The sequence below is a fragment of the Notechis scutatus genome, chromosome 3 (genome assembly GCF_049901735.1).
Source record: "Notechis scutatus isolate UNSWTSFEM ecotype Mainland chromosome 3, rNotScu1.2, whole genome shotgun sequence".
Taxonomy (NCBI): Eukaryota; Metazoa; Chordata; class Lepidosauria; order Squamata; family Elapidae; genus Notechis; species Notechis scutatus.
In genome coordinates this window covers 126,616,080-126,629,194 of record NC_142011.1, presented here as the reverse complement: position 1 = coordinate 126,629,194, position 13,115 = coordinate 126,616,080, and the positions used below count along the sequence as shown (strand labels likewise).

Below are 13,115 nucleotides of genomic sequence, written 5' to 3'. Positions count from 1 at the left end.
GTTTGTACAAATAGCCTTATTTTTCCCCTACCCCACAAGAGATTACTACTTTGGTTTAAATATTGGTGTGTGTATGTGTGTGTGGCCACATTTCTTTTCAGAGAGACCTCTATTAACAAATGCTTGTCCCTCACCTCAACTACAGTATCCTGCATAGCATCAAATATGAGAACAACACTATCAAATATAAAGTTTTAGATAGGACACCAATATTGTAATAAAGCTTCTGATTTAAAGGTCCACAATTATTTTTAGAAAACAGTTACAAGGTTAGTGTAATACAGATGGTTCACAGTTGACTACCAAAGGGAAAACTCTCTTTTGTATCATAGATTAATCTTAAGCAGAAGCGTTACCCTGTATTTAGTCTTATTCTCTATTTATCAAAGTCTCTTTAAAATATTTCATCGCTTACTTTTTTTTTTTTTACTCAGGATCTTGTTTGGTAGTCTTAGCAGTATACAAAATATTACACTGAATAATAAGAAAGCCAATCTCCGGGCTCCATCATGATACAAATCAAAAGTGTAAGGTCATGGTTTAGCAAGCAAAATAAAGCTAACGTTCCCCCTCCCTACAAACCCTAGTTGTATTTTTATATTTCATTAATAATAATAAAATGAAATGGGGCAGATAAGAAGATGATGCAGAATGGCAACACAATCCATGAATCAACAGAGACACTTTGGTTGACCAAAGAATGAGAAGGTCCCAAGAACATAGGTTTCCTCTAATGAATAGCCGCCATGTTTTTTGCTTTTGCGTGAAATGAGAAAAAAGAATCGAGAAGGGGAAGAAAAAAAAAGAGAGACTGTTCCTTTAAGTTCCTCATCCATGCCAGCATACTTGGTATGCTATGAATTCATTATCTGAAACCTTCAGAAACAAGGCCTCATTATTAAAAGCAAAGTGAGAGAGAAGTAAACTTCCAGTTTTCCCTGCAGAGTTTTCATTTATTATTCATTGTCTTCTCTCATTTCCACGATGTCCGTTATTTCTTCTGTTGGAGGCATGTCAGTCATTGCTGAGTCTTCACCTTCTGTCGCAGTCTCATCATCGTTCCTCTTCTTTTTCTAGGTTGCAAAAAAAAAACCAATCCACCAGTTTTGTAGAAGATAGCTGCAGGCAAATTGCTTGCATGCCTTCCTGCCTGCCTGCGTTTCAGCCATCTGCAGATCTTTGGATGGCTTAGATAAACACATATGTAACACATAAAATTATAAAGTGCTATAAGTAAATGCCAAATCTTTAAATTCCAAAGAGATTTTAATCCCCTTTTTAAATATTACCATTTAAGAGGAAGTCAGACTCATCTGCAAGGGCAATTTATTCCACCATGATTGCCCTGCTTCAGAAGAAGCAGAATTAGTTGCTAAAGTTGGACATATTCACAGTGAGCTCTGCACAAAGCATGCTCTTGAAGAGGGCAACGCAGCAGGGGATCCTCCAGGTAACTTGGCCATGTACATCTTTATATTAAAGTGAGCAACTTCAACTGGGTTTGGAAAGCAAATGGCAACCTGTGTCACTTTTCCAACACAGGAGTGAAATGGTATCTCCTAGAAGAAGGGTCTTTGAACTTGGCAAGTTTAAGACTTGTGGACTTCAACTCCCAGAATTCCTGAGCTAACATGACTGGAGGAGGAATTCTGGGAGTTGAAGTCCACAAGTCCTAAACTTGCCAAGTTTGAAGACCCCTGACCTAGAACAAGGGTTCCCCAAACCTCAAAATGGTACCAGTTTGTGGCTTGTTGGGAACTGGGCCGCATGAGCAGCAGGCAAGTGTGTGAAGCTTCATTTGTGCATGCGCGCTAACTAGGATGTGCTTGCGCAACTGTCCCACCCACCACCATAACAATAATACCAATGAGAGGGACTAGTAGAGAAGATGAGAAGAATACTAATAATACTACAGTTCATTCAAATACAGTAAGATGTAAGACAGTACCATGAGAATTAGGTGTTTAGCAGAGTGATGGCATGAGGGGAAAAACTGTCCCTATGTCTACTTGTTTTGGCCTGCAATGTTTATGTCCAGGATGTAAGGGCAGAATGTGGCAGCTTGAGTAACAATGAGCATATCTTAAAACACCCATATTGTATCTTCACTTTGTGAGTTTCACTGGCATCCAATATGCTTATGGGTACAATTCAAGGTAAAGATTTGTCACATCTAATGCCCTTCATGCAGTCAGGAAATTTGAGGAATTGCCTTCCTCCAATTTTTTCTACTACCCATGTCATAAAGACTGGCATGTTCTGGGTCTTTGCCTATTAATGAATATTATCTAGCAGAACTCTGGAAGTGTTACAGCATTGGAACACCACAACACCCAGGATTAAGACAGCCCTGACCCAGCTGGTCTTTCATAAAGCTTTTAAGGCCAGGCTCCTTTCCCCGGCATGGGGATCAGGATTGAGTCTTTGAAGATGGTTCATTTATTGCTGTTTTGCTTAACCCCAGTTGTCATTTTCTCTGTCTGTGTGTCTGTCTGCTTGAATTGTAATCTGCCCAGAGTCATCTGGTTGGCTATAGAAAATGAATGAATGAATGAATGAATGAATGAATGAATGAATGAACACCATTCTTGTTAAGGAAATTTGATTTTGAAGAAAAAGCTCCAAAGCAGATTTCCTACTGTAGAATTGGCACAGAAAAAACTTTTGAAATAATTCCACCCTTCCACAATCTGGACTCCCTTCCAAATGGCTGTTACTGAGAATTCTCAGAGGTGAAGTCCACTCATTTGAAGGGGACCATCAAATTATTTGTAAAGCCATGAATAAGTTTGGATTCAATATCTGATAGACCACATCCTTCTATACCATTAACCATTGCCAATCTCCAATAATAAATAAAAAAAAATTGAATTTATAATTGAGGGCATCTCATCTTCTAAGGTAGATAGGTTTTCAACTGCTGCACTTTTCCCTGTGGAGATATATCTCAAAGGTTGTTAAGTTCCCCATTTTCTTATTAGAATCAGATGGGCAAAGCTTCTCAAGGACTCAGGTGAGAATAAAACAAAAGCTATGCTCTACTGTACACAGCAATACATTCAGTAATATGCCTATAACAAACAGTCTTCAGTTCAAAAGACCATTTCTGGTCTTCAGAAATCATCGCCATTACTGCAGGCTGAAGGTATAAGGAGATAAACAAAAGGTCTATTTCTTGAGAGAATGTCTTACCTGTTTTTGATAGACATAACAAGCTGCTATTGCAACCATAGTTGATTCTCCTACAAAGCCAGCAAGAAGTGATCCTACACCTAGAGTAGCTCCATGGACCCTAAAAATATCAGAAAAAGATACATGCTATTCTTTCATACTTAATCACTATATTTCAACCATAAAGATTACTAGAACAATGAAAGCTTGGTTACATTAATACTTCAATATATGTTCTTTCTGTATAATGTTACAAACTTTAAAAAATTGCCTTGGTATCAGTTCCCAAAATTTTCCCTGGTTCAGTCATTGACCGTAATGTTAAAGTTTGATTACTACCAGCACAATAATACGCAGAAAGATTGTCCTGGCTGTGAGGGGGGGAAATGCAGTGCTGGGGAAACCATATCTTCATGATGGAAGAGAGGCCCCCGTGGGAAGGACCCTCCTAAAGAGAAGGGGGCCAAACTGATGACTGGTAGTACAGATAATGTAAGGGCTGGGGACAGGGGTGGGATCCAACAGGGTTAACTACTGGTTCGGTGATCTACGAGGTTTGGTGATTTACAATGTGCTTCCTTGCACGCTGCGCGCACGCCTGTAAATCATCATCAGCACGCTGCATGCAGAGAAGCAGCCTTTGAAAAAGCACCTTTTCCCTGCTTTTTTAACTGCAGCTGTGCCTCGCATGGCAGCTGAAGTTGAAAAAGCAGGAAATAAAGATCAGGTAAGAGCCTGGGCAGGTGGGTGGGCAAAAACATCAGCAGACATAGAACCGGTTCTATGTCTGCTGCTCTTCAGAGCTACCGGTTCTACAGAGGTGGATAGAACCGGTAAAAACCCACCCCTGGCTGGGGATGTTAAAGGAAATAGGTTATTAGAAAAAAAAAGCAAGAACTTCAAATATTGAAACAAAAACTGTATGGCCAAAATATGTGTATATACAGTGCAGGACTAGGTAGCCAAAAAAGTCACATGCTAGTCTCATAAGCAACAATATTTAACTACAGAAGTGTTACACAGGTTACATTCCAAAAAATTATTTGGAAGTCCATTTTGTTTGCAAAATGTATTCTAAAAATCAGAGTCCAAAAGGCATAATCTAATCAGTCATTTTAGTGTGGTAAAAATGCAGCAAAGTCACACATTTGGGAAATAATGCACAGAATTGAGGGTTTTTTTTTAATCAAAGCTCTTTGCAGATAAATATATATCAGTCAAAATTAATGGGTGGGAAAATAACTGAGGCAATCTTCAATCAACTTTTAGGAACCTCATGAACTCTAAACCTCACTTGCAAGTAATCCTGTCTCCAAACCAAATCTGTTAAACATGCATCTAGACTGAACTACCTCCAATTCTTTGCAATTCTTTGGAATGTTCCTTACGGCTTTACAAAGCTCCATCCCCATTAAAAATATTGGCTCTGTCCCAGTAGAAATGCAGAGCAGTCTTTCCATTACTGAAAGAAATCGAGAAAAACAGAAACGTGGCCCAAGCTCACAAAAAGGTTGTCTGCTCCAGCAAACAGCTGAAGCAAGCCCTGATTTAAGTTATCTCCACATACACAAAGCATTTAATGTGGAAAGCTATCACTTTAATTGTTGGGCCAAGTTTCCCAAGAAATCTCTTCTGAGATGACAGCATTCTTGCCTCTCTTTATGTTCTTCCATAACAATAAGCAATTCTGTGCGCAGTTGAACTATGATCTAGCCAAGTAGCAATTCAATGTGGATGGAGAATATTGTGGTTTAATTCAATGGATAGTATGACTTTGTGTTACAGAAGTCATGGCATCATTGACAAAAATACAAAAGGAGTATAACTTACCCTAAATAAGGCAGCACAATCAAACTGGTGATGAGAACAATGATCCGCAGTACTGAGCTAGGAGCTAGGACAAAAGTCTTTTTCAAGGTCATCAACCATCCTGTTAAATGTGCTCTTACTGTGACTAAAGAAGAACATGGAAAGAAGAATTACTGATAGCAAAACCTTAGATACATGCTCAACCTCTAAGAGATAATTCTAATTCCCACCAGGAAAAAAAAGATTGCCTTTCTTTCTCAGGTATCACAGGTCTGAAGATCTGAACTACATAGGAAATTCCTGATTAAAGAAGCTGCATAGGAAATTCATGATTAAAGAAGCTGCAAACACAGAAGTAAATAGCTAGAATTATGATACACTATGAATAGCAAAATCTGATTTATCCTGTTGGTTAAAAAATAGGATTTGCCAATAAAAAATCCTTTGGCTAATACTAAATTGTAAGATGCTTGTGATACAGTTTGTTGGCTTCTTGAAACAGCCCATTTCTATTAAAGGTCTGATCCACCTTCTTCAATCTAAAAGATGTGGCATTGACACAACTGACTCCAGACTTGGTCCTGCTCAGACTAAGGACCATGAAAGGAGCCTGCCTGAAAACTGCATTACTTTTTGCATCCCTGGAGCAATGGAATTATTACTGGCAAATTCTTCAAATCCAGACACACCCTTCAGTTAGCTTTGCAGGTGCTTCTGACATGAATACAGAGTTGCTCAGACTGAGGACCTTTATTTTATCTGGAATTAATTTGTATTGCCTCATAGTTTACATTTTAATTTAAAGTAGTTGGAATTATCCTGTATACACAGCATTCAACCATGGATACAGAAGTAAATATACATGGTTGAATGCCAGAGCAATAATTAGGCTGGTGCAATCCATTATCTAATGTTTTATTCTGTCATGATTCCCATTCTGTGTTCACACCCGGATTAAAATGCTAGTTTTAACCTTCAAAATTTTAACCAGTAGTCAATAGAAGATCCTTCCAGAGGTTTTGTACTGTAAGTGTCCTTCCCAAGAACAACCAAACAGCTGGGAGACAAGGAAAATACTTTCTTGGTGAGCTACTTGTGAAACATTGTCTTCAGAGATATGCCTTGTCGTGGTCTGTTTTTTATATTCCAGGTGAAGACTTTTCTTCACTTTAGTTTAAACTGTGATTTTAAAATGTGGGCTCTCAATACATTTGAACATCTTAGTGTGCTTATTTTTGCTTTATTTTTGATCCCTTCTGAGTAAACATATTTTTATTTTATCATTTGCCTTTAATATTAAGTATGGTCAAATCAGAAATGCCCTGGACTAGAAGGCAGGAGATGATTTTTAGTGTTGCCTTAAGCATGGAAGCCACCTGAGTGACTGAGTCAATCACTCTCAGGCTTAGAAAGATGATATTGACAAGGTATTTCTGTAAAAGTTGCCAAGAAAACTGCAAGAGTTTGTGCTCTAGTATTTTCACAACAACTTCCTCTAAAATCCTTGCAAATGAAATACTGTCCTAAGGTTTATAGATGAGCTTTGTTTAGATGTGTGGTTTTTGTGTGTGTGAAAAGCTTTTCTTTACCCAGAACTGATTGACACATTCTCTAACTGGAAGTTCTGAACAAGACATAAAGGCTGATTGTTCCAACTAGAAGCTTTTACTTCTACAAGTGTTGCCTGTTGGTGGATTGTTATGCATTGCAGAAAAAGCTTTGGGTTAATGTAAATATGCTGTACCTTTCATTTCTTCTATTTTCTACATACCTGGAACAGGAAAGAAGGAGAAGATGCGAAGAGGAATGACACAGAGCTCTGCAAAAGCAAAATCAACTCCAATGATGTCAATCAAGATCTTCTCAGATACATTAGGCGTCCAAAACATCACAAAGCAGAGCTGGAAGAGTCAGTTAATAGTTCATGATTAGATATTATCTCTTAATTAGTTAAACGTGCCATTGGTTTTTAAGATATAGAACTTCAGCTTTCAAAACACCTCCAACTTACAGTATGTTTAGTGACTGCTAGGATCACTGGAGGTTATCGGTCACTAGACTTATAAGCCTACTATTTTATTTAAAACAAAATTAATATTTTATTATTTTATTTAAAACAAAATTAATATTTTATTTAAAATAATATTATGGTCCCATATTGTCAATATTTCTACCTGCATGAAAAATTCCAGGTTTAACTTCCCTTTCCAGATTCCCAAAGCAATTCTGTTTTGCCTGTTGACCTAAACTTCTTTGTAAAATGTAGTGAAAATACATTTTAAAGCCAGATTAACATTTCCTTGTTATATTTCTCACTTAATCAATATACCTCTAATGCTCTTTTATTTTAATGTCTTCAGTCATTCATTTTTAAGCAAAAATGAGAGGTTTTTTAAGCATTTTTTTTAAGCAAAAATGAGAGGTTTGCAGATTTAATAAAAAAACCAAAAACACTTCTAGTCTTTAAAATGAAGTCTTCCAAGAATATCACATTGCACAACCCTTCTGAAATATGTTTCTAAACCTACATAAGGACATACATTTATAATAACATATGAGTCTTTCTAAAATATTTTTTACACTTTATACAGTTTAAATACTTTATATATTTCTTGCAGCAGTTTATTTATTGATTTTAATTTTTTAGACTAAATCTGTAACTGGTACACAAATGCCAACATCTAATAACCATTTAAAACATTACAAACATCAAATTATAAATTATCATACTAAAATAGAATTTTTAGAAAGGGCTTTTTTCCTCATGTTTTCAGCCTATGTTGCTTCAATTTTTAAGCTTAAAACTTTAAAACTTTGACATGGTAACTAAAACAGTTTTATAAATTAAGAACTAAAACAAGATTTAAAAATTGTCTTTCTCTTTTGGAAGTTAAGTATATTTCCTTTTCTAACTTAAAATGAGAATGGATCTAGTTTCTAATGACTGAAAATGAAGAAACTGTTGTTCATCTAATTCAACTTAGAAAACTCTGGGTTAAAGGGTTACTTCTGTTAGGAATGTAAGTCACCTAATAGTTGGGTTGGAAAATATATAAACCAGGCTAGACATTTTAATACTGTCTCTTTAAGAGAATGCTAAAACTGTAATTGGGTGTGGTTCCTTCAAACAGCCATAAGATGGAGCCAGAAACCTGGGTTGTTTAGTTCCTGTTCTGTTCCGGAGAGTGTTGCCGTTCCTATTGAGTGTTACTGATCATAGTTCTTCTTGGATTTGATGTAAGTCTGTTACTGAACTGTTTTTGATACTGGACTTTGTTATTTGGATTGTCCCTGGACTGAAAACTGACTGCTTTAACTGTGAATGACTTGGACTGCTTGTTTGGACTTTGCTTAAACATTTATTGGAAGTAAAAACCTACATTTTACTATACAGTGTATCTGTGTGCTGTTTGTGTGTTATTCTTCACTACTCTCACTACATCTCCCTGTGTGCGCTCATTCTCCTAACGGGGAATTACCTCAACGACTTCTTTGTCAAGAAATAACAAACATTGGAAATTGCAATAGGCATATCTTCCAACAAAATTATTCATTATTTGTGGATCAAGATCTCAGGGTGAATTACTAAAATTAATTAGACTGAAGTTAGCCATAATCTACAAAGTTTTTTGGTTTTAAGGATTTATTGCAGATCACCGATTCAGAGATCTGTTTTAAGATCTGATTAATTCTGGATCTGAACCACTGTATTGAGAAAACACTTGGAGAGACTTTTACCCCAAACCAATCAGAAAATATTTTAACATAGAATATATACAGTATATCATTTCGTTTTCATTAGGCTATAGCTCTCATGTGAAGAAATGTATGTGGTAGTGTTCACACATCTATTTCAATATAGCACATATTAATTCTTTCAGCATAAAAAGATAAACAAGTAGTAAGAAATGAACAAGTAATTTTTTAAAAAAAGCACCTACATCTAGCACAAAGAACACGAAGTATACAACTGGGACTGCTTCAACTTGATGAGAGAGGCCTAAGCACAGAGCAAACTGTTCAGCACACAAATCTGTTATGTCAACTTGTACACATCCATCTCATAAATCATTCCAATGTCCAACAGACACTCTCTCATTACCTAATGCAATTTCTTCCATCTGTTTCTCTCTATGAAGAAAAAACCAGAGGCTTCTGTCTAATCAAATCAAGCCAGCCTATTGTCCTGCCTAGCTCAGTAGCTTCTGTTCAACAGTTCTTTAAAGCTTTGGACTTTTCCAACTACAGTATCTGCACATAGGAGACTTTCCCACTATCTGCAAACACTTAGGACCTCATAGCACATGCACTATGGTAGACTTTCCCACTATCTGCAAACACTTAGGACCTCATAGCACATGCACTATGGTGATAGTTAATCTCAACATTCATATCCCCCCACAAAAAATATTGTATGTTTCAAAAGGGAGGTGACTACTGCTGTAGCTTACACAGCTGACAGGAAAAGCTCTTCAAAAAATAGAAAAGGGGTCTTATGTAGGCTCCTCTGAAGTTGACTGAAGAATATCTCCTCTCCTGGCTACTTATGGCCCTCCATGACATGTGGCACTGCCTAATTAGTTTCCTTTCTAGATGAAAATTTGTTCTTTATTCCAATAAGAAATAGAAATAATATAAGAAAAGAAGAAGCTCACTGGTGAAACTGTATCACTTCGCATGACTTTAGACTGGATGTCCTGACCTTTCAGCCCCCAATGCAGCCAAAGATGGTCAACACGATGTAGGCAGTTGTGCCATGTTTTCCTCCCTGTAGCTTAAGTTGTTTCAATTGCAAGTGGTTTTAATACTGATGAGAACACCATATGGTCCATCACTACCGTGTTTCTCACATAATAAGGCCGGGCCTTATTTTTTTTTGACCCCCGAAAAACCGGCTAGGCCGTCTTTTCGGGGGTGACTTAATTTCCCTCCCCTTGCATCCTCGGGTGGGCGGGCGGCAACAGCTTGGATGTTCGGGAGACCTTCCGCCACCATTAATTTCCCTTCTCCCTTGCTGCCGTAGCGTTACAGCAACGCCGCGGCGTTTGGCGAAGCCACGTGCAGCCAGTCAGGGCTCCTCCCTGCAACTGGAGCCCTGAGGAGACACTTGGCTTCAGGCGCTCCTGTGGCCGCCTTCCCTTTGCCTTCGATGGTAAAGTGAATTATTTTAAAAACCTCCGCTCATCCTATCAGGGCCGTGCGAGCTGAGCAGAGCCGGGAAAGCAAGCCGCGGTGTTTCCTGGTTCTGCCCAGCCCGTACGGCTCTGCCACGGCCCTGGCGGGATGAGCGGAGGTTTTTAAAATAATTCAGTTTACCTTCGAAGGCAAAGGGAAGGCGGCCACAGGAGCGCCTGAAGCCAAGTATACCAACAACAAAAGGCAAATCCTCAAGGTGGGCTGGAGGGAGGTGGCTACGTGTCCCCGGGCTGCTTCAATGCAAGGTCCTGACTTGCAGCATCCTGCCGTTGCCGCCGCGTCCTTTTCGCCACCGCCTCCCTCTCCGACTGCAAAACTCGTGTGCTTCGCCAAACGCTCCAAGCGAGGCGAGCTCTTTCATACATAGAGAGAGGGGGAAAGACGCCGGCGTGCTCGAGAGGCTGGCTCTTTTCTCTAGCCGAGGCTGACAGGAAGTGCCTCCAGGGCCGTGGCAGGCAAGCCGCGGGTGTTTCCTGGTTCTGCCCAGCGCGCACGGCTCTGCCACGGCCCTGGCGGGATGAGCGGAGGGCTCGGCGGGGAGGCACTCGTTGCCTTGGTGACATTTCGGGTGCCTCCGCCGCCTCCTCGCCCATCGCAGGTGGCGGTGGCAAGCGGTGGCGCTTCGCTGAGGGAAAAAGAAGACAGCGCAGCCACCTTGCTTGCTTTCCCACCTGCCCGCCCCAGATGGCCTCAGGAGCGGCGGCAGTGGCAGCAGGCGCGCACACTCCTGCCGGTGAAGGGAGGAGAGGCGAGGAAAGAGAAGGGAGTGCGGCAGCAGCGGCTGTCACAGTATCGTCTCATAGCGGGGCAAGGCTGGCAAGCTGAGGTGGCCGCACCAGAGAGCGTCACTGCCGACCCCGTCGTGAGGATAAAGGAGCGGGATAGAGATTCAGTCAGATGTCAGCCTCGGCTAGAGAAAAGAGCCAGCCTCTCGGAGCACGCCGGCGTCTTTCCCTCTCTCTCTATGTATGAAAGAGCTCGCCTCGCTCGGAGCGTTTGGCGAAGCACACGAGTTTTGCAGTCGGAGAGGGAGGCGGTGGCGAAAAGGACGCGGCAGCAACGGCAGGATGCTGCAAGTCAGGACCTTGCATTGAAGCAGCCCGGGGGGCACGTAGCCACCTCCCTCCAGCCCACCTTGAGGATTTGCCTTTTGTTGTTGGTATACTTGGCTTCAGGCGCTCCTGTGGCCGCCTTCCCTTTGCCTTGAAGGTAAGTGAATTATTTTAAAACCTCCGCTCATCCCGCCAGGGCAGCGGCAAAGCCGTACGGGCTGGGCAGAACCAGGAAACACCCGCGGCTTGCTTTCCCGGCTCTGCTCAGCTCACACGGCCCTGATGGGATGAGCGGAGGTTTTTAAAATAATTCACTTTACCATCGAAGGCAAAGGGAAGGCGCCACAGGAGCGCCTGAAGCAAGTGTCTCCTCAGGGCTCCGGTTGCAGGGAGGAGCCCTGACTGGCTGCACATGGCTGCGCCAAACGCCGCGGCGTTGCTGTAACGCTACGGCAGCAAGGGAGAAGGGAAATAAACGGTGGCGGAAGGTCTCCCGATATGAAGTGCTCCACCAACGCAGGCAGCACCATATCCGGGCATGCAACAAAGTACTTCCTAACGGCAAGCCCCCGCCATTCCCCCCATTTCGCATGTTTAATATGGGCCTTAATTTGGGGGAGGGGCTTAATTTGATTTTATGCCAATAAATCATGCTGGGGCTTCCTATTGGTGGAGGCCGTATTGTTGGAGAAACACGGTAGTTCAATGCAACTCTTGTTTTATCTATTCCCAGTACTTTTGGATTTATTTAGTAATTTTAAATACAGGTAGTCCTCGACTTACAACAGTTCATTTAGTGACTGTTCAAAGTTACAATGGCACTGAAAAAAATGACTTAGGACCGTTTTATAGAGTTACAATCTTTGAAGCATCCCCATGATCATGTGATCAAAAAACAGAAGCTTGGCAACTGGTTCATACTTATGACTGTTGCTCTGTCTCAAGGTCATGTGATCACCTTTTGCGACCTTCTGACAAGCAAAGACAATGAGGAAGCGAGATTCACTTAACAACCAGGTTATTAACTTAACTGCAGTGATTCACTTAATAACTGTGGCAAGGAAAGTTGTAAAATGGGGCAAAACCCACTTAACTGAAATTTTGGGCTCAATTGTGGTTGTGAGTGGAAGACGACGTGTACATTTAGAATTTATTTAAAAAATTTACTTTTCAAGATACAGCTGCTACCAAAGTGGCTTACAAATCACATTTACATTTTTTAAAAACAGAGAAAAGCTGATCTCCTTCCTGCAAAATTATTCGTTCTAGAGGGAAGAAAAGGTAGAGTCCACTTAATCCAGGGGTGTCAAGCTCGATTTTATTGAGGGCCGCATCAGGGTTGTGTTTGACCTCAGGGGGCCAGGATGGGTGGGGCCAGGGCAGGAGTGGTCAGTCAGTGGTCACTCGTGTTGTGGGCGCCTGTAGTGGCCAAGCGCACTGCAAGCGAAAATGGGCTCCCAAGCTCCGTTTCCGTCTGTGATGGCCTCCTGCAACCCTCTACCAGTGAAAACAGAGCTCATGAGAGCCATGCACAGCCCTGCCGAGCTCCATTTTTGGTTGTGATGACTTCCTGCAAGCTTCTGCGAGCGAAAACGGAACTGACAGCGGCACTGCAGGCTGGTTCCTTGTTGTTTCCAGGATGGCCTTACAGGCCAGATCTAAGCACCCCACAGACCGGATCCAGCCCCGGGGCCTTGAGTTTGACACCCCTGACTTAGTCCTAACTGGATTAGTATCTGTCTGCCTTTCTCATTCTTTTCTGCAATGCTTTTAGCAATTGCTCTGTGTAAAGCAGTATTAAGAAGTAAGCCACAAGAAAGAAAACAATATGATCAAAATATAATTTTTTCCTCCTTTTCTTCTCAACATTAGGTAAGGGGTCTGCAT

The 13,115-nt window shown here is 41.1% G+C and overlaps 1 protein-coding gene across 1 annotated transcript in view; it reads right to left on the bottom strand.

Annotated features, from left to right (window-relative positions):
- Positions 1–215: 215 nt before the first annotated feature.
- ANKH (ANKH inorganic pyrophosphate transport regulator) overlaps positions 216–13,115 on the bottom strand; it is a 106,584-nt gene continuing 93,684 nt past the window's right edge. Inside the window, exons 9-12 of the mRNA XM_026673428.2 lie at positions 6,752–6,881; positions 5,002–5,125; positions 3,193–3,292; positions 216–1,073 (exon numbers count right to left, since the gene is read on the bottom strand). Of these exons, the coding sequence (XP_026529213.1) occupies positions 957–1,073; positions 3,193–3,292; positions 5,002–5,125; positions 6,752–6,881 (471 nt within the window). The 3' untranslated portion in view covers positions 216–956. The remainder of the gene's footprint in view (positions 1,074–3,192; positions 3,293–5,001; positions 5,126–6,751; positions 6,882–13,115) is intronic.